This window comes from Oncorhynchus tshawytscha, linkage group LG14, assembly GCF_018296145.1.
Source record: "Oncorhynchus tshawytscha isolate Ot180627B linkage group LG14, Otsh_v2.0, whole genome shotgun sequence".
NCBI classification, from domain to species: domain Eukaryota; kingdom Metazoa; phylum Chordata; class Actinopteri; order Salmoniformes; family Salmonidae; genus Oncorhynchus; species Oncorhynchus tshawytscha.
The window spans coordinates 35,870,388-35,896,484 of NC_056442.1; the positions used below are offsets into that span (position 1 = coordinate 35,870,388).

Genomic DNA, 26,097 nt, shown 5'->3' on the forward strand with positions numbered 1-26,097 from the left:
TGGAATAATGTAATTAACTTCAAATGAGAGGGACCAACTTTGAAACAGATTTCAAGTATCTAAACAGATTTATTTCAGTGGCATCTTCTCAAAATCCTGACAGATTGGGAGCATTAATGTTACTAACAACCTATTTGTTAGACGCAATACAAATTTGATAGAGGTCATATTATGTTGCAGAAAATCATTGAATACTTAATTTGATTGATGTCCTACCTGTGTTTCTGATGCTGCGATGTACCAACGTTAATCCAGTGGTGGAAAATTACCCATACAGTGCATTCGGAAAGTATTCAGACCCCTTGACTTTTTCCACATATTGTTACGTTACAGCCTTATTCTAAAATGGATACAATTATTTATTTTTCTCATCAATCTAAACACAATACCCCATAATGACAAAGGAAAATGTGGTTTTTAGAAATGTTTGCAAATGTATATATAAAAAAGAAACCTTATTTACATAGGTATTCAGACCCTTTGCTATGAGACTCGAAATTGAGCTCAGGTGCATCCTGTTTTCATTGATCATCCTTGAGATGTTTCTACAACTTGATGGGAGTGATGGGAGTCCATCTATGGTAAAATAAATTGATTGGACATGATTTGGAAAGGCACACACCCATAAGGTTCCACAGTTGACAGTACATGTCAGAACAAAAACCAAGCCATGAGGTTGAAGGAGTTGTCTGTAGAGCTCCGAGACAGGATTGTGTTGCGGCACAGATCCAGGAAAGGTTAGTGGCACTCCTCATTAAAAGGCACATGACAGCCTGCTTGGAGTTTGCCAAAAGGCACCTAAAGATTCTGACCATGAGAAACAAGAATCTCTGGTCTGATGCAACCAAGAATGAACTCTTTGGCCTGAATGCCAAATATCACGTCTGGAGGAAACCTGGCACCGTCCCTACGGTGAAGCATGGAGGTTGCAGTATCATGCTGTGGGGATGTTTTTCAGCAGCAGGGACTGGGAGACTAGTCAGGATCAAGGACAGATGAATGGAGCTAAGTATAGAGAGACCCTTGATGAAGACCTCCTCCAGAGCGAAGGTTCACTTTCCAACAGGAAACCAACCCTAAGCACACAGCCAAGACAACGCAGGAGTGACTACAAGTCTCTGAATGTCCTTGAGTGGCCCAGCCAGAACCCAGAACTTGAACCCGATCGAACGTCTCTGGAGAAATCTGAAAATTGCTGTGCTAGGATGCTACCCATCCAACCTGACAGAGCTTGAGAGGATCTGCAGAGAAAAATGGGAGAAACTCCACAAATACAGGTGTGACAAGCCTGTAGCGTCATACCTAAGAAGACTTGAGTCTGTAATCTTTGACAAAGGTGCTTCAACACAGTACTGATTAAAGGGTCTGAATACTTATGTAAATGTGATATTTCCGTTTTTTATTTTTAATACATTTGCAAACATTTCTAAAAAGCAGTTTTTGCTTTATCATTACAGGGTATTGTGTGTAAATTCATGAGTGAAAAAAATGATTTAATACATTTTAGAATAAGGTCGTAAAGTCTTTACAAAATTTGAAAAAGTGAAGGAGTCTGAATACTTTCCGAATGCACTGTATGTCATACTTGAGAAAAAATAAAGATACACTGCCTTAATAGGAAATGACTCAAGTGAAAGTCACCCAGTAAAATATTACTTGATTAAAAGTCTAAAAGTATTTGGTTTTAAATATACTTAAGTATCAAAAGTAAATGTAATTACTTAAATATACGTAAGTATCAAAAGTAAAACTATAAATAATTTCAAATTCCTTATACTGAGCAAACCAGACAGTACAATTTTATTTTTTATTTTTTAAATTACGGATACCCAGAGGCACACTCAGACATACTTTACAAATGACACATTTGTGTTTAGTGAGTCCGCTAGATCAGAGGAGGTAGGGATGACCAAGAATGTTCTCTTCATAAGTGTGTGAATTGGGCCGTTTTCCTGTCCTGCTAAACATTCACAATGTAATAAGTACTTTTGGGTGTCAGAGAAAATGTATGGAGTAAAAAGTACATTATTTTAATTTGGAATATAGTGAAGTAAAAGTTCTTAAAAATATAAATAGTAAAGTACAGATACCCCAGAATACTACTTAAGTAGTACTTTAAAGTATTTGTACTTTACACCACTGCATTAATTCACAGTTCTGTACAGTAAAGTATTAAAGCCTGAACAAGTAGTAGCTGCCCCTTGGAAAAAGGTGTTATTGTTACATTGTGGTTAAGCTTACCTTTGCTACATCTATCTGTCAACTCTATACCTTAATACCACTCCCACTGTTCCCTGATCAAATGGCTCATTGTGTCCAGTGCTGAGTCATCCTGACTTTGAGAGAGTCTTTTTTTATTTTTTTTAACCTTTATTTTACTAGGCAAGTCAGTTAAGAACAAATTCTTATTTTCAATGACTGCCTAGGAACAGTGGGTTAACTGCCTGTGGGTTAACTGCCTGTTCAAGGGAAGAACGACAGATTTTGTACCTTGTCAGCTCTGGGATTTGAACTTGCAACCTTTCGGTTACTAGTCCAATGCTCTAACCACTAGGCTACACTGCCGCCCCTCAGGAGCTTGTTACAGCCGGAGCTGCTGCTTTATTGCTTGTCTTCATTTCAGGCAGTTAGGGACAGGTGAGGAGGGAAACACCTGCTAAAATATGACATTCTAAACAAGACCTTTTACCCCACCGATGCAATTGAAGAATAATTCAATTCCGTGATGAATACACAGAATGTGCCTCACTTGGTTATTTAGAAATTGATTTCCCATATCATGAAAGACTATGAGGCCAGGGTCCTATTTTACCTCATGGCAAGCTAAGGGGTTGTTCTGTCGATACCTGGATGGTGTAGTTTAGAGAGGTGGAGAGTATAGGCTCCCTACAATGTGTAGGCTATGTACAGTATGTATTTGGTAAAAATATCTATAATTGATTTGGGCTTGAAGGCATTTTTTTTGTCCTTAAATGAGATCGGCAGGATCTGACAGACTATCACCTGAGGCCTTTTAGTTTTACCTTCTTTAGGAAGAGACAATATCCCAGTGGATTAAAATCCACTGTCCTCCCAACAGTTTTTCTGTTTTCTCTCTGCCAGAAACGGAAGCAGGAGCTACTATGAGGCAGAATAACTAAGATAGGCCTTTATTGTATATGTAGATTTCCCAATTGTAGGTATAGATGCCTTTCAGCAGGGTTTGTTTGGATGAAGCATACCCATTTTTATGCAAATAAATGAATCATCAACATACAGCATATTTGACATTATTTTACAGTAAGCCTAATGCCTTTTTTAAAGTTTTAAAAGTTGTCTTAAAGGTTTCAGGATAATAGACAGTGCAAATCTCAAATCACAACAAATGTTATTTGTCACATATGCCGAATACAACAGGTGTAGACTATACCGTGTAATGGTCACTGTCATGTTCGTTATAAGGATCGGACCAAGGCGCAGCGTACATTCTTATTTCTTTAAAGAATGAACACTGAACAAACTAACAAAATAACAAAACGAACCGTGAAGCTATACAAACGAGTGCTGACAAGCAACTACACATAGACAAGATCCCACAAACACCAAAGGGAAATGGCTACCTACCCACCCTAGTCACACCCTGACCTAACCAAAATATAAAGAAAACAGAGATATCTCAGGTCAGGGCGGGACAGTCACTTACGAGCCCTTAATTAACCTATAATGCAGTTCAAGACACAGAGTTAAGAAAATGTTTACTAAATAAATAAAATAAAAAACAAAAAGTAATAAAATAACAAATAACGAGATGTGTTACCTGAGACCGAGTGTGGTCAGTGAAGTGATGCTTCCTCATCTGTTCATACTCTGATCTGAACTGTCTGTCCCTGTTTCCACGACACTCGTATACATGGTTCAGAGTGGTTGATGGACAGAACGTAACGGTGTGAGAGAAGTCCGCAGCACTCTTAGTAGGAGGGTTGTCAGATGAGGAGTAAAAAGGGAAAGGACTGCCTTTCTAACATCTGTCTCAGTCCAAAGGAGAAGAAGCACAGTGATGGATAATTACTTGACAGAATCTGTCCATTGGCCAAACGTAGCCCACCATTGAAGGATTATTTATCTTTCTACTTCATAGGAGGGAACTGCAGGTGGAAAGAAGGTGAACATCTGAAGGATGAAAGGGGAATGGCTTTGATATAGTGAAGGAGACTAGGAGAGGGTGAATGGAGATGAAGTCAGACAGGAGGGCTTGTCTTTACCTGACCCTACAGGACTTATCAGTGTGAGCCAGGTGATGGGGTGGCTGAGAGAAAGCGATAAAACAGGGAAATCTGTTGTTGAGCCCATTGTGGAAAATCCAAGGACATGTTAGAAAACAAAATGTCAACTTCATGCACCAGTCAAGTACTGTACTTGTCACACCCCTGTAATGTTACACAGGATAAGTAAGCTGTAGATTAGAAGCCAGACTTGAAACAATGGCTGCCAGACGCAGATAATAGAATAGATAATATGCATGAGGGTATGATTATGAATTGTCACCCTCCAATTGTTTACTGTACTAATTGCTTGCTCAATAATGACATAAGGTCATTTGCGGGCACCCACAGTCAGTCTTCCATTGTTTCCTTGTAACCTTCTCTCCTATGTGATGCAAAGTCTCTAAGTGGAATTGGATTACAGAAGGTGGGACTGAACTTAACACTAACAAAAAGCTTCCATCATAAATACTTCATTGGATGAAATTATAGCTTGAGAGGACAACCCTCAAACCCCATTCTAAATACAAATAGATGGCAACCCTGAGTGGAGAATTCTGTTTTCATGCATGAGGGGCTCTGTGCAGATGAATGAGAGTAATATGGTAATCTATGTAGCATTGCATGCAACCTCCTCTGCTGCCGGACTTGGGACATGTTATGTACAGTAGGTGGTTTACATTTTAGAGACAAGTGAGAAAACCGAAGACTTACGACCTTGCAATACCTCTGAAGTTTTTTTATTTGTTTCTAGCAATAAAATGGTATCCTAAGCTAGTCTTTAGCACAGGTGTACGTTCTCGTGGAGTCTGGTGATTTATCATAAGGGGAAATTTGCTACAGTTTATGGGTATAAAGCCAATAAAGTTAATCACCTCTGTTCTCTTTTAAAAACTTCATCAGGAAAGAAGAAGAATCCGGTGTGTTTTGTAGCACAGGGATAGATAGATTCCAAAGCTCTTGTCAAAACATGATAAATGTTTCATAATGTGCCTCTTTACACTTTGTTCTTCATCAGCTACAATAATGCAATGAAATATTCATGATGGGATACACAGCCATAGTCATTGTGTCTCCAACTCACTTTTCTCCCATATATTTCCTGCTGTTTGTGTTTCTTTCTTCCATTGCCTTACAATCAGATCAGTGCTCATATCTCACCAAAGCTGCCAAGTTTAAAAGGAGTAGACATCAGCCAATTAAATTATGAATGTCTCACTGCTTATCTTTGTGAGTTCTGTCTTTTTTTCTAATAATATTGAGTGGCCAGATGACCAACCTCATACAATGTGTTCAATCAGCCAGGGAAAGTTCCCATGGCTCTGAGCATCAACTTAGTTTAGCCTCAGTTACAATGTAACACTGTTTTAACCAGAGATGGTATCTTATGTTCCCAGGCCTCTAGGTGTTTCTCTCTAATGCCAGTGGGTGTCATTCTACTCTCAGAGCTGTGACTGACTGACTGCAAGAGAGACGGGATGCCTATACCCATGTGATTTCTGCCATGGAGACCAGAGCTTAATATCTGGTGAGTAGCCCAGGCTGTTTGCAACCCTCCCCACGCCTTCTTTTCCGAGCCACTGCGAATTGACTTGAACAGTTTCAGTCTGTTCTTCCCTTACCCGGGGCAACTTTTCACATTGCGGAAGCGAGCTCTCTCTTTCGGGAGAGAGTGCATCATCACAGGCCTTCAGAGGCAGCCTTATGAAGATAACTGGTAGTTGGGAAACAGCTGTTCCAGCTACAAAAAAAACACACACACAAAAACAACAAACTGTTCCATCAAAGCCACCGCTGCATGACCAATTATTAAAATGGCCTGTTCTGCTACTTTGACAAAGCCCAAACAGACCAGGGCTCTCTTTTTGCTAATAAACCCCAAATATAGGAGAGATGTAAAGGCAATTATGACTGTCTAAATAATATGTAATATGAGCCTATTAATTAAAGCCTTAGTACACCAGAGGATCCAGTTGAATCATCTCCGCTGTGTCTTCAGAGTGCAACCAGCCAGAGATCATAGTGTGCTTCAAAGAGCTGTGCAATACGCACCTGTTTCCTCTATAACATCTGTCTTCTGACTGGAGTTGGGACCAGATATGTAGCCTGAAAATGTCACTGCACAGTAACTATTGCTTAAAGTAAATGATGATCCAATAGGTGCATGTGATGCCAGTAGTGTTGTCTGAGCTGAGGGTGTTGGTTAGGAAAGGGAGAGCTAGCTGGTGGCCATTCCCACAGGGGGCTGGTGGGGATGGTGGATTACACTGTCTACTCTGTGACCCCCTGTGGTCAGAACTCCTGTGGTTTCTGTGGTCAGAGGGGACACACAATGCTTCTAACAAAGAAATATGATGTCTCCCACTTGTCCTCCCCTGCTCAAAGGGAATGAGAGGGCAATGCTAATTAGCCAGCTTGTGAGCTGAGCTGAGTTTAGCTAGTGCACACACCCCACCCTGTACACATACGCACACCCTGCCACACACACACACCCGCCCCTTCTGCTAACAAGCAACGTCTGCAATAGCCATGCTTTATGGATGCCTCTGCATATTTCCTTACACCATAGGACTTTCTGTTGGGTTTGTGTCATAAGAAATGCTTCCATTTTTAACTAGGCATTGTCAAGGAATGTATATTTTACTGAAATATCCTTTCATGTCAAATTAAAGTAATTTATTAATGTCTGTATGAAGCCATTCTGGTCCATTCATATTTGTTTAACATCTTTGGTGCAGCTGTTCTTTTGTCTGCAGTTTAATAGTTGTCAGGGATGATGCAGGTGATAATAACATGCATAACAGGTAGAGAACTACTCCAAGTTCATCTCTACTCACATTAATCTAAGCCTACAGCTAAGCCTACAGTCAGTGCTCTGTAAGCAGGTAGTAAATATGAGTGTTTAATCAAGAATCAGAGCAAAGCAGGATTATGGCAGAGGTTAAGTTGAGGTATCATCCCTAAAACACTCCCAATGCAAATGAAGCAGAAAGGGTAAGACTCAGCGACATTACATTACCCAGTTCTCTCCTCCTCTCCTCTCCTCCTTTTCTTCCTCCCATCTCATGTTGTGTGGTCAGATCTCTCCCCTTCACAGTAATCTGAGCCTTTCCCTCTCTAGTTCCTGGAATACCAAGTATGAGAGGCTGAGCGAGGAAGTGCGAAGCTGAGCGAGGCTGTGCGAGGCTGAGTAATAACCTGTAAAGGGGAGGCTCAAGGTGTACTCAGGGGGGTTCAGGTCTGCCATGATGACAAGACACTATTTTTATCTCAAATTGCACCATAGTCACTTAACAGTGCCCTATATGCTGCCATTTGGGACACATCCACTCTCTGCTGGGCTCAATCCCTGTTATCTGTCCACTAATCATCCACCAAATTAAAACCATATGCCAGCCGTATCACACTGAATCTGGGGAATAGCAAATGAAATGGAGTAATTTCAGGAATATTCTTAGTGGTGAAGTGATTGGTTAGAATATGCCTCTATCTTAGGCGAGCTTTCAGGTAACATCACATCACATGAAAAGCATAACACCAAACCAGACACATTGGCTGTGTGACAGTGACACAGGGGGAGCTCAGTGGATTATAAATTTGACCTCTTGCTGTTTCCTCTTACTCAGTCACAACTGATTAATATCTGGTCATGGTGAACACATGCAGAACGTAATGGACTCACTGAAGCTGCCTTATCTGATCCACCACCGACTCATTTAGGTGTTCGTGGGCTTTTTCAGATGCATTGGTGACTGTTTGTTGTTTATCATGTGGTTGCTGTCTTTCTACTCCTCTGAGATGTCCGTGATTCATTCTTCCCCTCAGACACCAACAGGAACAGAGACGGTTCTCCAAACTCTTCTGAAGTCCCTGATATGGTGACATGTAATAGCCAGTTATGATAGATATCTCTGTAATCTCATTCAACCTCACTAATATAATATCCTTTCAAAGTAGAATATCCTTTCAAAGTTTCCTAATACTACATGTATGAATATGTATGTAAATGGTTATGAATAATGTTTTTAGATCTAATGGATATTGTTTCAGTAGTATAAAAGGGTAAACTGGCTAATATAACCGTAATGTTGCACTACTATCAAGGAACTGTGGTGAAACATTGCCTTATTGCGTTGATGTACTGTAGATGAAAAAGTGGGTGGTTTTCCCAACACAAGATTTGTTATGTGTTCCTCAGTCAAGTTAATGACACTTGTGGTTTGCCAGCTTTGCATGTAGAATGTATTTCACTATCCTCAGTCTAATTGTTCAAAAGCTGCTATTACTTCTAAATGTTGCCTGTTCAGTGTATTGGTGTTATGATCAATGACATGGCCAATATCTCATCCAGGCAGTATTGGTGTCCAACTGTGTGATGGAGTAAACAAGACCATGAAAGAAGGAGCCCAGCCTACTGCTTTCCTTTCGTTAAGTACATAGTGGGAGTGCACCATGGGACTTGCAGGCAGATGAGAAACTGGTTGTGAGCCTCCTCTCTTTCCACTGTCTACTTGTGCATACGGGAGACGCAGTGTCCTCAAAGAGGCCTGGCAGCACTCCTCCCGGCCTTCATCTGCCTTCATGCCTGGCCTTGGAGCAGAGCTCGCACCACTTGCAATTACTGTCACGTCCAAGCTGTTACTGTCATTTGCATTGGCTCATGGGTAGGTGGGAGTAAGGAGGAGGAGGAGCACATGAAGCAGGCCTGATATAAGTGGCCCTGGCAGCACAATGAGCTCGCCTGGCTTTAGCTTTCTGGATGAGTTGCAGGAGCAGGGCTATATTAAAGTGTAATAATGGCATCGAGCAGGTTGCTTTGCTGTTAAAGATTAAGCCTGGTGCAGGGTGGTAAATTGCATAAACACAGGGTGGGAGATTTGAAAACAAAGAAACTGGGGTTTAATTCACAGTTTATTAGACTGTGTGATGACTTTTCAAGGCTTTTTTCCTCTGAGTAGTCTCTAAATCTGTCCCATGTAGAAGAATGAATGTGCAGTCTGAACGTGTGAACATAAAACAGAGCTGCAGCAACTACTCTGGCCAAAACTCAGGTTAAAGGCTTACATTTGTATTGACTTGTTTTTCACTTATTTTAAACTTTAACTTTAGGTGCATCAATAGAAACATTTTCTGTCACACTGAATCTAAATGTGGTTGTCTTACCAGTATTACCAAACGAGCTTGAAGGAAATGCACTTATTACAGTCGTATGACCCAAGAAGACATTTCAAATAGACCTTAAGCATAACTATTTCTTTAATATGCCATAGCATAGCTGTCTCAGAACATACATCATAACCAAGACATGGTCCCTGAGTCCACCTTTATGACTCTTAAATGACCGAAACTGAAATAACACCATTAAATCAGCCCCAATATTAGCTTATGGACCATAATCCTTTAAATCTTGATTTCATGTCTGCAAATTATTAATTAGCCAGTGACAGGAAATGAGAAGTAATTTCAGATAGCACCCCCTCCAGAGATGCTATTTGTAGCAGAAGAGCCAAAGGCCCCTGTCACTCCCTCAGGTATTTATTTTCCTCCTATATGGTACATACTTTCGGTCATGTAGTGTATGTGGACACCAGCTTGTTGAACATCTCATTCCAAAATCATTGGCATTCATATGGAGTTGGTCCCCCCTTTGCTGCTATAACAGCCTCCACTCTTCTGGGAAGGATTTCCACTAGATGTTGGAACATTGCTGCGGGTACTTGCTTCCATTCAGTCACAAGAGCATTAGTGAGGTCGGGCACTGATGTTGGGCGATTAGGCCTGGCTCGCAGTCAGCGTTCCAATTCATCCCAAAAGTGTTTGATGGGGTTGAGGTCAGGGCTCTGTGCAGGCCAATCAAGTTCTTCCACACCGATCTCGACAAACCATTTCTGTATGGACTCGCTTTGTGCACGGGGGCATTGTCATGCTGAAACAGGAAAGGGCCTTCCCCAAACTGTTGCCACAATGTTGGAAGCACAGAATCGTCTAGAATGTTGTGTATGCTAGCTGTGTGCTCGATTTTATACACCTGTCAGCAATGGGTGTGGCTGAAATAGCCAAATCTCAAATTCTAAAATTGATTAAATAAAAACAATTCCTCATCAATCCACACACAATACCCCATAATGACAAAGCAAAAACATTATATATATTTTTTTTTTGCAAATGTATTGATAATCAACATATACCTAATTTACATAAGTATTCAGACCCTTTGCTGTGAGACTTGAAGTTGAGCTCAGGTGCATCCTGTTTCCATTGATCATCCTTGAGCTATTTCTTCAATGGAGTCCACCTGTGGTAAATTAAATTGACTGGGCATGATTTGGTAAGGCACACACCTGTCTATATAAGGTCCCACAGTTGACAGTGTATGTCAGAGCAAAAACCCAGCCATGAGGTCAAAGGAATTCCATAGAGCTCTGAGACATGATTGTGTCAAATCAAATCAAACTTTATCTGTCACATGCGACGAATACAACAAGTGTAGACTTTATGATGAAATTAACCAACAGTGCAGTTCAAGAAGAGTTAAGAAAATATTTTTAAAAGTAACAAAATAAGAATAACAATAACGAGGCTATATACAGGGGGTACTGGTATCGAGTAAGTGTGAGGGCGTACAGGTTATTTGAGGTAATTTGTACATGTAGGTGGGGGTGAAGTAACTATGCAAACAGCAAGTAGCAGCAGCGTACAAAAGGGAGGGGGGGGGGTCAATGTAAATTGCCTGTGGGCGATTTTATTAAGGTTCAGCAGTCTTATGGCTTGGGAGTAGAAGCTGTTGAGGAGCCTTTTGGTCCTAGACTTGGCATTCCGGTACCGGTTGCCGCGCGGGAGCAAAGAAAACAGTCTATGACTTGGGTGACTGGAGTCTCTGACAATTTAATGGGCTTTCCTCTTATTGTATAGATCCTGGATGGCAGGAAGCTTGGCCCCAGTGATGTACTGGGCCGTTCGCACTACCCTCTGTAGCGCCTTACACTACCCTCTGCAGCCGTAGAACCTTTTGAGGATCTGGGGACCCATGCCAAATCTTTTAAGTCTCCTGAGGGGGAATAGGTTTTGTCATGCACTCTTCACGACTGTCTTGGTATGTTGGGACCATGATAGTTCGTGGGTGATGTGGACACCAAGGAACTTGAAACTCTTGACCCGTTCCACTACAGCCCCATTGATGTTAATGGGGGCCTGTTCGGGCCGCCTTTTCCTGTAGTCCACGATCATCAACTTTTCTTGTTCACATTGAGGGAGAGGTTGTTGTCCTGGCACCACACTGCCAGTTCTCTGACCTCCTCCCTATAGGCCATCTCATCATTGTCGGTGATCAGGCCTACTACTGTCGTGTCATCAGCAAACTTAATGATGGTGTTGGTGTCGTGTTTGGCCACGCAGTCATGGGTGAACAGGGAGTACAGGAAGGGACTAACTACACACCCCTGGGGCCCCAGTGTTGAGGATCAGCTTTGTGTTGTTACCTACCCTTACCAGTTAGGGGCGGCCCGTCAGGAAGTCTAGGATCCAGTTGCAAAGGAAGGTGTTTAGTCCCAGGGTCCTTAACTTAGCAATGAGCTTTGAGGGCACTATGGTGTTGAACGCTGAGCTGTAGTCAATGAATAGTATTCTCACATAGGTGTTCCTTTTGTCCAGGTGGGAAAAGGAAGTGTTGAGTGCAATAGAGATTGTTGGGGCATTATGAAAATTGGAATGGGACTAGAGTTTCTGGGATAATGGTGTTGATGTGAGCTATGACCAGCTTTTCAAAGCACTTCATGACTACAGACCTGTGCTATGGGTCGGTAGTCACTTATGCACGTTACCTTGGTGTTATTGGGCACAGGGACTATGATGGTCTGCTTGAAACATGTTGGTATTACAGACTCAGTCTGAGACAGGTTGAAAATATCAGTGAAGACACTTGCCAGTTGGTCAGCGAATGGTCGGAGAACATGTCCTGGTAATCCGTCTGGCCCTGTGACCTTGTGAATATTGACCTGTTATTGACCTCATATTAACCTCACATCGGCTACGGAGAGTGTGATCATTGATCACACAGTCGTCCGGAACAGCTTGTGCTCTCATGCATGCTTCAGTGTTGCTTGCCTCGAGGTGCGCATGAAAGTAATTTAGCTCATCTAGTAGCCTTGTGTCACTGGGCAGCTCTCGGCTGTGCTTCCTTTTGTAGTCTGTAGTTTGCAAGCCCTGCCACATCCAACGAGCATCAGAGCCGGTGTAGTAGGATTAAATCTTAGTCCTGTATTGACACTTTGGTTGTTTGATGGTTCGTCAGAAGGCATAGCGGGATTTCTTATAAGTGTCCAGATTAGAGTCCTTGAAAGCGGTAGCTCTACCCTTTAGCTCAGTGCGGATGTTGCCTGTAATCCATGGCTTCTGGTTGGGGTATGTACGTGCAGTCACTGTGGGGACGACGTCATCAATGCACTTATTGATGAAGCCAGTGACTGATGTGGTGTACTCCTCAATGCCATTGGAAAAATTCTGGGAATATATTGCAGTCTGTGCTAGCAAAACAGTCCTGTAACAGCATCTGCGTCATCTGACCAGTTCTTTATTGACCGAGTCACCGGTGCTTCCTGCTTTAGTTTTTGTTTGTAAGCAGGAATCAGGAGGATAGAATTATGGTCAGATTTGCCAAATGGAGGGCGAGGGAGAGCTTTGTACGCGTCTCTGTGTGTGGAGTAAAGGTGGTCTAGAGTTTTTTTCCTTTAATTGCACATGTAACAAGCTGGTAGAAATGAGGTAAAATGTATTTAAGTTTCCCTACATTAAAGTCCCCGGCTACTAGGAGAGCAGCCTCTGGATGAGCATTTTCTTGTTTGCTTATGACAGTATACAGCTCATTGTGTGCGGTCTTAGTGCAAGCATCGGTTTGTGGTGGTAAATATACAGCAACGAAGAATACAGATGAAAACTCTCTTGGTAAATAATGTGAGATACTCTAAAAACCTTGAGACTTCCTTAATATTCGATTTTGTGCACCAGCTGTTAATGACAAATAGACCCAGTCATCAGCCCTTGTCTTACCAGATGCAGCTGTTCTATCTCGCCAATGCTGTATGTTATCCATGTCGTCCTTCAGCAAATCTTTATTAGATTTTTAAATTTAAATTTAATTTAACGTTTATTCAGGCAAGTCAGTTAACAACACATTCATATTTACAATGATGGCCGACAGAAGGCTAAAGGCCTCCTGCAGGAATTGGGGCTGGGAATAAAAATATAGGACAAAACACACATCACTACAAGAGAGACACCACAACACTACATAAAGAGAGACATAAGACAACAACATAGCGTAGCAGCAACACATGAAAACACAGCAGGGTAGCAACACAACATGACAACAACATGGTAGCAACACAACATGGTAGCAGCACAAACATGGTACAAACATTATTGGGCACAGACAACAGCACAAAAAGCAAGAAGGTAGAGACAACAATACATCACGTGAGGCAGCCACAACTATCAGTGAGAATGTCCATGATTGAGTCTTTGAATGATGAGATGGAGATAAAACGGTTCAGTTTAGAGAGCTCATCCGGTCATAAGAGACGGTGACAGAAACATTACGTACAAAATAAGTTACAAATAACGTGAAAAACACACAAAATAGCACAATTGGTTAGGAGCACGTAAAACGGCAGCGCCATTGTACGGAGTAAACTATCTGAATATTTACGCAAATGTGATATTTCCGTTTTTATTTGTAACATTTTTAAAAACCAGTTTTTGCTTTGTCATTATGGGGTATTGTGTGTAGATTGATGAAGGAAAAATACTATTATCAATTTTACAATTGGTGGAATGTGGAAAAATAATGTGGAAAAAGTCAAGGGGTCTGAATACTTTCTAAATGCACTGTATATAATGTAGATGTTTACCTAAGATCATATGTTCACTGCATCAAACTCATGTCCACTACATTTACCCTCTACTCTCCAATCCATCACACCACCCTCTAAGCTCACTAGCTCACAGTCCTCTGGCGGTTTTATTTTGTCAGTTCAATTTTTGAATTTGTTCCATTCGAATAATAGTGCTTTTAAAAGTGGGCTATAAAGGTCAAATGTCGAAGCAATTTAAGTTGTGTTTACCTCCCTAAGGCATGGCTTTAAGACTGGAAGCAGCTCATTTCCACGGTAGCTAAAGAAAAATGGTTAATGTAGTCAGTGACCGACTGTTTCCTGGTGGTTCACCACTGGAAGGACACATTAATGCAACAACAACCAGTGGACACAGGGAACATTGACTAAATACTACTCAGCACAGAGCTAGACTGCTCCACTGGCTTCTGGGCTTATCCACCTCCATACCCCAACCTCTACTATATCCTTCTTTGTCTCCAGCTGGAGCAGACTACTACTTTTAATCATGAGTCACTCAATCCTCTATCTTCAACAAACTAAGTATGCTACTATAAGTAGTATTTTTTTCTACAGTCTAGGACTATTTACATGAATAGTATAAACGGTATACAACAGTGTTTTATTACATCAGGGATCTTCAGGATTCAAGTGGAGTAGAATTGGTTTTTCTATTTGCAGTCTAAATATCTCCACTTGATCACTTGGATGTCAATGGTATTTCAGATAAATAATGCTTTCAGAATAAACAAAGTGGTAATAGTCTTGAAGTTGCATCGCCTTTTTCCCTTTATCATGTTTGCACTATTCCATCTAATTTGAATGTTTCTTTTCCAAGTGCCTATCAATGCATCCATTGTCGATCAATCTCAATGGGATAATTAAGGAACATCAATGAAATGGTCTGTGTTATATCAATCATTGCCTGATGACTTTGTGAACTTACTGAGAGAACTGTCTAGACAATCAAATAATCATCCACTTTCAACACTTTCAAACTCCTACTCCTGTGAAAATGAAGGATAGTCAGGAAAATAATATCATTTTTGGTAGATTTCTTCAACAATCATGACAGCTCCTGTCCTTGTTCTATTCAGCTTGAAAAATGTTAGCAATTTGAATGCATAGATTACAGTTTGTTTATATTCATACTGTTCCCTATTATCCTAATTTTGTTAGTATGTACCAGGTGGACAAAAGCAGTAGAGAACACAATACTGTCCTTGAATAAAGAAAGTGGGAGTTTTTGTACAGCTGCTCGTTGTCCTAAAGCTGTATTATAGGATAAGGGATAACAACAACCAGCCTAGAGAACACGTTTTGCAGTAATTGATCTGGTAACAGATTATACAATAACATACAGTAATTTACTTGCTTTTGCCGATGACTCATTTTCATTCATGATTCACCTGCAATGTTATATATCTCAATATACTGCCCCTATGCAGTAATTTAACAGAAAACATGAACAATGAAGTTAAGGTAGATCTTAATTGCTCTCCCAGTGTTCTCAGCATAGTGTTTACTGTGGAATGTTATTTCTTATACTCAGCACAGCGCTATGCACAACTTCTCCCAGCATACTGAAAATGGGCAAGTGGACAGCTCAAATAAGAGGACTTTGCATTGTCCTGATTATTATCCTAATTAATTAAGGGAGCTGACTGGGGAGGCTTTCTGGCTCGGTGGTTACAATTTATGCTTAATTCAACAACACATCCAGTAATTCCTTTTTGCATAGTTTGTCTTATCTGTTTTCTAAGTCATCATAATGAAGAATTTCATGGACCTAATCCGGGCTTTGTGGATGATGTTTTTTAGTGCTTGTAAACATGTCTGTATCAGGGTACAATTTGTTTGGTATTACTTGAGAGCAGGGATTCTGTACAGTGCACTTATTGTATTCCAGTGGCGGTCAGTGCCGTTTGTGATGAGGGAGGACTATTTTTTTGTTTCATGAGCATGGCCTTATTTCTATTACAGCATGTTGGATGACTGTCATTCACCCAGTTCAATGTAACATCGATAGGTTTAGGCTACTACATGATACTCAAATGTTCCCTATAACCATCATGAGGTTTCTACTAGAGGTCGACCGATTATGATTTTTCAACGCCGATACCGATACTGATTATTGGAGGACCAAAAAAGCTGATACCGAATAATCAGATGATTTTTAAAAATCTATTTGTTATAATGACAATTCCAACAATACTGAATGAACACTTATTTTAACTTAATATAATACATCAATAAAATCAATTTAGCCTCAAATAAATAATGAAACATGTTCAATTTGGTTTAAATAATGTAAAAACAAAGTGTTTGAGAAGAAAGTAAAAGTGCAATATGTGCCATGTAAGAAAGCTAACGTTTAAGTTCCTTGCTCAGAACATATGAAAGCTGGTGGTTCCTTTTAACACGAGTCTTCAATATTCCCAGGTAAGAAGTTTTAGGTTGTAGTTATTATAGGAATTATAGGACTATTTCTCTCTATACCATTTGTATTTCATTAACCTTTGACTATTGGATGTTCTTATAGGCACTTTAGTATTGCCAGTGTAACAGTATAGCTTCCATCCCTCTCCTCGCTCCTACCTGGGCTTGATCCAGGAACACAACGACAACAGCCACCCTCAAAGCATCGTTACCCATGCAGAGCAAGGGGAACAACCACTCCAAGTCTCAGAGCGAGTGACGTTTGAAACGCTAATAGCGCGCACCCCGCTAACTAGCTAGCTATTTCGCATCACATCGTTACACCAGCCTAATCTTGGGAGTTGATAGGCTTGAAGTCAAAAACTGCTGCTGGCAAATGCACGAAAGTGCTGTTTGAATGAATGCTTATGAGCCTGCTGGTGCCTACCATCGCTCAGTCAGACTGCTCTATCAAATCATAGACTTAGTTATAACATGATAACACACAGAAATACGAGCCTTAGATCATTAATATGGCCGAATCCGGAAACTATCATCTCGAAAACAAGACGTTTATTCTTTCAGTGAAATACGGAACCGTTCCATAAGTCTAAATATACCTGTTACATTGCACAATCAATGTTATGTCATAATTACGTAAAATTCTGGCAAATTAGGCGGCCAAAACTGTTGCATATACACTGACTCTGCGTGCAATGAACGCAAGAGAAGTGACACAATTTCACCTGGTTAATATTGCCTGCTAACCTGGATTTCTTTTAGCTAAATATGCAGGTTTAAAAATATATACTTCTGTGATACGCACCGCATCGATTATATGCAATGCAGGACACGCTAGATAAACTAGTAATATCATCAACCATGTGTAGTTAACTAGTGATTATGATTGATTGATTGTTTTTTATAAGATAAGTTTAATGCTAGCTAGCAACTTACCTTGGCTTACTGCATTCGCGTAACAGGCAGTCTCCTCGTGGAGTGCAATGTAATCAGGTGGTTAGAGCATTGGACTGTAAGGCTGCAAGATTGAATCCCCCGAGCTGACAAGGTAAAAATCTGTCGTTCTGCCCCTGAACGAGGCAGTTAACCCACCGTTCCTAGGCCGTCATTGAAAATAAGAATGTGTTCTTAATTAACTGACTTGCCTAGTTAAATAAAGATTAAATAAAGGTGTAATAATAATAATAATAATATTGCCCAAATCGGTCCCCAAAAATACAGATTTCCAATTGTTATGAAAACTTGAAATCAGCCCTAATTAATCGGCCATTCGGATGAATCGGTCGACCTCTAGTTACTACAACCTAGCCTATGAATGAAAGTTTACAACGTAGGTGCCCACAGGTCGAGAGAAAAATTTGAGATGAGACAGTGACACATGGACAGACAGTGACACATTCAATACCGCCTTGCACACTATTGCCTGCATCTAGCTTATCTAGGGTGTAATTATTAGTCCAACAGTTGAAAACGAGAGTTTCTATTGGACAATTCGGGTATTTTTATTCTGTTACATTTACTTCCGTTTAAGAAACGTTTTTCAACAGAATCGGTGGAAGGAATACACCCTATTCACACATAAACACAGTTGACATTCATAGCAGCCACATTGTATTCCGTCTTGCCTATATGCACTCTCCTCCTCTCATCTTTTCCCTTCGTTGTGGACTTCAATGACCAACACATCAGCTGTATGTGACCAGGCAAAAAAACAAACAAAAAATACAAGCCAAACCACATCATAACCTCTACACACAGCCTACATAGTTTTCCCCATATTAGCTAAGTAACGTCCTAGAACATAGCTAATAGAACTAGTACTTTAGTAAGCCCACTACAATCATCGAGTAACGGGACCACCGGCAGGTCCCGGTGGCAAGAAAATTATAAAACCAAAAGCTTACCTTGACTTGTAAGAGTTCCAGTGTTGTGTTGGATAGTCATAGCCAGCTAGCTAACATAGCATCCCTCTGTTTGAGCAGGGTGTTTGGGTAACTAAACTAGCCAGCTGCATTTGCTAGCTAAGAAAGTAAAACTGAAAAAATTACTTTCTCTTGCTTCTCCTTCATTTGCGAAGAAGTTTATTTGTTAAAAAACTGTTAAACTATTGTCTTTCTCTCTCTTTGAGTCAACTACCCACCCTATTTTATGCACTCCGGCGCTAGCTAGCTGTAGCTTATGCTTTCAGTATTAGATTAATTCACTGATACTTTGATTGGGTGGACAACATGTGAGTTCATGCTGCAAGAGCTCTGCTAGGTTGGAGGATGTCCTCCGGATGTTGTCATGAGAACCAAGAGCCTCCTAGGTTTTGTTTTGAAGTCAATGTACCAAGAGGAGGACGGAAGCTAGCTGTCCTCCGGCTACACCATGGTGCTACCCTACAGAGTGCTGTTGAGGCTACTGTAGACCTTCATTGCAAAACAGTGAATTATTTGGTGACATTAATATATTTAGTATAGTTTTATCTAAAAAAGGATAATCTTTTCAATGTTTTACAATTTTTCTTTATATGAAATTCACTGAGGAGGATGGTCCTCCCCTTCCTCCTCTGAGGAGCCTCGACTGCTGTATTCAGTGTTGGCAGCCAAGTGCCATCATTTGTTGTATAGGTTTCTTGACAATAGAAAACAAATTGTTCAATATAAATCAAGCACATCATTTGTCTCAAGGCTCAATCAAGGCTTGCACACATTTACTCTTCAAATTCACAGCCTGTTCAAATTCACTGTGGAGCAAAACCATTTAGATTCCCTTGGATTTTAGGAAAAAGACTAGCAAAATGTCAATGTAGGTGTAGAATAAACCTCTGACAATTACTTGTTGTTCAAATAACCATTTAATCCTTCCTAGAATTTAGTAGGATGGCAAAGTCTTCCTTCTTAGGAATTTGCCACAGTTAAAGGCTGTGACTCTAGTTAGTACTTTTCAATTACTTTCCCTGAGTACGTTTTTGGGCGAGGTATGAAATTGAAAATACAGGGCACATCACTCTGCATCCTTTTCGCCATTTGCATGTGGCTATAATTATAAAATGCAAATGTCCTCTATTTACCGAGGTATTCTCTCGATGGGACCAGAACTCCCCAGGGTTGTGTAGCACCACACAGAGCTTGGCTTAGTGGCGGAGATGGAACTGACTCCAATTAACTCAGCATGTCAATAATTATGCCGGTTTCCTGACAAGAGTCACTGTGGGGCAGCTAAAAGTTCACTGCCTACATTGTCTAATTTACTCTCGCCAGACAGTCACATAGGAAATAAATGAGCATTACTTGACCACGTTCTGCTTGTGTAAACAATGAGGTGGCCTTTTCTGAACTATGAATAGGACATTGCTTTTGTGGTCAGTTATAATTGACTATTTACAATGTCCCATTCAAATTCCTATTCATTTGATTTTAATTGATATGTGTTGATGGCAGAAAATGTTTAATATAATATATTATTGAATATACTATTGTGTGCTTGCATTGATCATTTTAGTAAGATCCCAATGACAATGGGGAATTGACATTCTTAATATTCTGTGTGGATTAGTCAGATGTTTTGATACTACATTTTAAATAATTATCTCTTCTTGATAGGGGCCAATTTGTTAATTAGATATTAGTCACTAGTTATGGAGGTTATTTAACTAAGAAATGTTCTGAATAATGAATTAATGTCATAATTAGACTTTAATTGATAATGAATATGCATATATTGGAATAATTTAGTCGATTAAAATGCACAATCATGCTTTTAAACTCATTATGTAGATTATTGACTAGTGTCAATTTGTTGTGGTTTGCTTGTTGTGATTGGCTAAGGTTGGACTGGACCACTAGGTAGTCTTATGAACGCTGTCTTTTGCCGCAAATACAGTATGTCATGAGCTCCTCGCATCTTCATCTGGTGTATAATGCAGTAATAATATTTTTAGCCGGAATCATTTGAGAGTTCTTCCCCGGTACAATAAATATCCTCAATTAAATACAAAGACAGACTTGCCACCAGTATATTACTCTTTCATTCATTTCAGTTTGCACTTGAATTCCAATGCATAGTTCTATGTGCTCCTCGGGTCCTCCTCACCTATAGACACACATAATGTGGTTTTGAAGTGGGTGGCTGATACAACATCTTGTAAATGTCCTTATCTTCCCTTGTAAATGTCCTTATCTTCCTTATCTCCATTAGGATTGAAACCTTATTTTTCTGGCAGCTTAACATCTTAATGCAATTGAAAGACCTACATTCTACACCAGAGTTGCCTTGGCAACAAAGTTTTCTTTCTTCACCGGAGATGCTGAGAGATCAATAGAGTATCCTCAATGGTGATGGCAGGAAACGCTAGAGCACAGATGGTCCTCAGAGAAACCATAAGTTCTGTGGCCTAGTTACCATTTGAATGCTTACACAATTGTTGGAGAACAATATTCTACCTAAAAGTATATGAGACAATTGATGTTTTGCGCTGATGAAACATATATATATTCAGACCAACCGAGAACACATTCATTGTATAATACTTTTGTTGTATGAAATGAGATTGTGTTTTCTATAACCTACTTTATTAATTTTACCTTTCCAGCTTCTAAAAAAGGGTCAGATTGATATAAATAATTTACACAAGCCAGGCACAGTGTGCTACCAGCAATAAAGCCTCCCGTGAAATCCTGATGAACTGAATTAACCTAAATGCAAATGTACGAATGTACATATTTTATTTTATATGTATTTTATATGAATAAAATAGCTTGTCATAGTCTTAAACTTATTAGTTATTGTTCATGCTCTGCTCTCTATATCTGGGGGTTCTTAGAAAAAAAAGTAGAATATATGTTTTCTTAGTAAAACAATCAAAAGATTCATGTCATATGATATGAATCCTTGATGTGTGATATACAATAAAGAAATGGAAAGATAAAGAACATCTGATCCAAAGGAAAAGATGAAAGGCAAGCTTAAGACAAATCAAAAGACTGCCAGTCTAGACAAGTAGACGGTTGTTATTTAAAAAAAATACATAGCCAGGAATGATTGGTTATCCGTGGATAACAGTCAGTTATCATCATATCCCTATACATGGGCTCCGTCTGTGATAAACATTGAGTGTTAAATGCATCAGCAACAAAGATTGATACCGAAAAGAGGGAAAAGTACTGCATGGGGATATAGCAGCAGTCATGAAAGAATGGGCTTTCATTGTGATTTGGTGGTTATTACACCCAAGGATCTCTTTCTGCACCTGTCACTGCAGACTTATGCTCTCAGAGCTGGATCAATAGCACTAAATGGGGATCAGAGAATCTGAACATCAGCCTCAACACCTAAGAACCATCTAATAATACCTCCATCTGATGGATTTAGAACCAAGGTCTCGTCATCTCACCTTCATGTTTTGTTGCTATGATTTACTTGACAGACTCATGTCTAATTCTGCAGTACAGTTCTGAAGCATGAAGAGTGAAGGGAGCATGAAAAGGCCATATAAATCCTTAAGCAGTGCTGACAAGTACCCCTTCTCCCCTTAATTCCCTACACTATTGTGAAGTTCAGAGCTAGACAAACACACAAAGCATACGGTATGATAGGGAAGTATATGACATATTAGCTCCATGTAAAAACAACACCGCAATTATTCAAATTTGGATGGGATCGACAGTCTGCTGGCATGGCATATTAGCTACTTTGTGTTTGTTTTGCTGGAATATTCTCTGTTTTTTTAAGGGATAATGCCAAAGCTGGGGCAGTACAGTTCAGTCATCTATCATCTCACCATGCTATCAACAACCTCTGACATGTCTCTCTGGTGACCGGTACCCTACTGGCAGTTTCAATCATCTTGGTTGATGACTCCATTTGTGTATGCTCATTATAAATTGTATGATTTTTAAACCCGCCAAATATACTTATTTTAATGTATCTCCGCCCTTTCTTTCTCTATCTTTATCTGTTCCAGGATCTGGAACCTGATAGACAGACAGACCATGGAGCGTCTGGTTGTGTGTGTGCTGCTGTGTGTACTGCTGTGTGCGGTGCTGGTGAAGGGCTACAACTGCCCCGGCCGCTGCATCTGCCAGCACCTCTCCCCCACTCTGACTCTGCTCTGCGCTAAGACCGGTTTGTTGTTTGTACCTCCAACCATCGACCGCAAGACCGTAGAGCTGCGTCTCACAGACAACTTCATCACCATTATCCGCAGGAAAGACTTTTTCAACATGACCAGCCTGGTCCACCTCACCCTGTCCCGTAACACCATCAGCCAGATCACGCCCAACGCCTTCCTGGGCCTGCGCTCTCTACGAGCCCTCCACATGGATGGCAACCGCCTCAGTGTCATCAAGAGCGACCACTTCAAAGGCCTGGTCAACCTCCGCCACCTCATACTGGGGAACAACCAGATCCACCATGTGGCCCCTACCTCCTTTGATGAGTTTGTGTCGACCATCGAGGACTTGGATCTGTCCAACAACAACCTGAGGACCCTGCCCTGGGAGGAGATAGGCAAGATGAGCCACATCAACACCCTCACCCTTGATCACAACCTGATTGATCACATTGGAGCTGGGACTTTCACGCTCCTCACCAAGCTGGTTCGTCTGGATATGACCTCCAACCGGCTGCAGAAGCTACCACCGGACAGCCTGTTTCAGCACGCCCAGGTGCTGTCAGATGCCAAGGGCTCCAACCCGTCCTCCCTGGCAGTGAGCTTCGGGGGAAACCCTCTCCACTGTAACTGTGAGCTGCTGTGGCTCCGCAGACTGACCCGGGAGGATGACCTGGAGACCTGCGCCTCCCCAGAGCATCTCATGGATAAGTACTTCTGGTCCATCCAGGAGGAGGAGTTCATCTGCGAGCCCCCGCTCATCACCAAACACATATCCACCAAGCCCTACGTCATGGAGGGTCAGGGGGTCACCCTCAAGTGCAAGGCCATGGGAGACCCGGACCCAGCCATCCACTGGCGCTTCCCTGACGGTAAGCTGGTGCACAACAACTCCCGCACTATCCTGTATGACAACGGTACCTTGGACATCCTCATCACCACCTTAAAGGACAGTGGTGCCTTCAACTGTGTGGCCTCCAATGCTGCCGGCATCGCCACAGCTGCTGTGGAGATCAACATGATTCCTCTGCCATTGCTCGTCAACAACACATTGCACCACATGCGCGAGGCCGATCGGGGCCTCTCTGACATCACCACCTCCTCAAAGTCAGGCAACGACACCAAGGGCCATGACAAGCACCAGGACAAGAGAGTGGTGGTGGCCGAGCTGACCTCCTCCTCGGCTGTGATTCGTTGGCCCTCCGAGCGCCACATCCCAGGCATCAGGATGTACCAGATCCAGTACAACAGCACTGCAGACGACACACTGGTTTACAGGTAAGCCATGTGGGGGCTGGGGCTGGAGAAGTGGGAGCACTGGGGCTGGAGGAATGGGAATGCTGGGGCTGGAGAAATGGGAGCGCTGGGGCTGGTGGAATGGGAGCGCTGGGACTGGAGAAATGAGAGCGCTGGGGCTGGAGAAATGGGAGCGCTGGGGCTGGAGAAATGGGAGCGCTGGGGCTGGAGAAATGGGAGCGCTGGGGCTGGAGAAATGGGGCTGGGGGAGAAATGGGAGCGCTGGGACTGGAGAAATGAGAGCGCTGGGGCTGGAGAAATGGGAGCGCTGGGGCTGGAGAAATGGGAGCGCTGGGGCTGGAGAAATGGGAGCGCTGGGGCTGGAGAAATGGGAGCGCTGGGGCTGGAGAAATGGGAGCGCTGGGGCTGGAGAAATGGGAGCGCTGGGGCTGGAGAAATGGGAGCGCTGGGGCTGGAGAAATGGGAGCGCTGGGGCTGGAGAAATGGGAGCGCTGGGGCTGGAGGAATGGGAGCGCTGGGGCTGGAGAAATGGGAGCGCTGGGGCTGGAGAAATGGGAGCGCTGGGGCTGGAGAAATGGGAGCGCTGGGGCTGGAGAAATGGGAGCGCTGGGGCTGGAGAAATGGGAGCGCTGGGGCTGGAGGAATGGGAGCGCTGGGGCTGGAGAATGGGAGCGCTGGGGCTGGAGGAATGGGAGCGCTGGGGCTGGAAGAATGGGAGCGCTGGGGCTGGAGGATTGGGAGCACTGTGGCTGGAGGAATGGGAGCACTGGGGCTGGAGAAATGGGAGCGCTGGGGCTGGAGAATGGGAGCGCTGGGGCTGGAGGAATGGGAGCACTGGGACTGGAGAAATGGGAGCGCTGGGGCTGGAGAAATGGGAGCGCTGGGGCTGGAGAAATGGGAGCGCTGGGGCTGGAGAAATGGGAGCGCTGGGGCTGGAGGAATGGGAGCGCTGGGGCTGGAGAATGGGAGCGCTGGGGCTGGAGGAATGGGAGCGCTGGGGCTGGAAGAATGGGAGCGCTGGGGCTGGAGGAATGGGAGCGCTGGGGCTGGAGGAATGGGAGCGCTGGGGCTGGAGGAATGGGAGCGCTGTGGCTGGAGGACTGAAGCTGGTGGAAAGCGGGTTTAGTTTGGTTTATTAGGATCCCCATTAGCTACTGCATATGCAGCAGATACTGAGGTCTACATAAAACATACAAATATATGACAAAGTACAGAACGGTTATAGACAAGAACATTAAACCCAACAACAAAAAAGGGGGTGGGGATGGGGCTGCATTGGGGCAGGGGGCGAAGGTCTGAGCCAGCTCTGGAGACGGTCTGAGCCATCTGGAATGCCCATCTGCTGAATGACATGACAGTCCATTATAATAGATCCATAACTCCCAGAGCTGCATAGGTGCTGTATAATTAACAATGTCACTAAATGTAAGTAAGTGCACAATTTTATTATGGTTTTGGGATAAAAGAGTGTATAAACAGACTATATGTTGGTTTTAATAGAAAAAAATGCTTAGTATGACTTTACATTTGCAGTTGTTAGCTCTAGGCCTATGGGAAAACAAAAATGATACGATTAACACTTATGACTTGGCCTTTAGAGAGTAAATATAACCTTTTGTCTCAATATTATCTAGCTTCAGCAGGCACTATCACTTCCCAGTCCGTATCACCAAACCAACAATAACCCCAACCCTTACCATAATCCCAATAGGACATAATTGTGCCCAGGAAACCCATGAGTCAGACATGAACATGATTGCTATCTGCTGCAGACTTCTACCATTTTGAAGAACTATCAGTGGAACATTAGGGGAACCCTGTTTAATATGATAGATATTACAACATGTAATTTATTCCACATTGATGAATGACTCACTAAACACATACAAGGTGTTGAGCTGCTATTTAGCAATCAGCCGTATAGTATTTATTTAACTAGGTAAGTCAGTTAAGAACAACTTCTTATTTACAATGACGGCCTACCCCTGGCAAACTCGGACGACGCTGGGTCAATTGTGCGCCGCCAAATGGGACTCCCAATCACAGCTGGATGTGATGCAGCCTGGATTCGAACCAAGTACTGCAGTGTCTTAGACCACTGTGCCTTTCGGGACCCCAGGTTTGGTTGCATCACATTGATGAGTAAAAGCACAATGGGTCAAACAACAGAGATGATTAT

The 26,097-nt window shown here is 42.1% G+C and overlaps 1 protein-coding gene across 2 annotated transcripts in view; it reads left to right on the forward strand.

Moving 5' to 3' along the window:
* LOC112267122 (leucine-rich repeat and fibronectin type III domain-containing protein 1) overlaps positions 1-26,097 on the forward strand; it is a 132,922-nt gene that overhangs the window by 89,848 nt on the left and 16,977 nt on the right. For both annotated transcript variants that reach the window (XM_024445213.2, XM_024445212.2), the window contains exons 3-4: positions 5,639-5,769; positions 22,515-23,939. In XM_024445213.2, coding sequence (XP_024300981.1) covers positions 22,543-23,939 — 1,397 coding nt within the window. In that variant the 5' untranslated portion in view covers positions 5,639-5,769; positions 22,515-22,542. The remainder of the gene's footprint in view (positions 1-5,638; positions 5,770-22,514; positions 23,940-26,097) is intronic.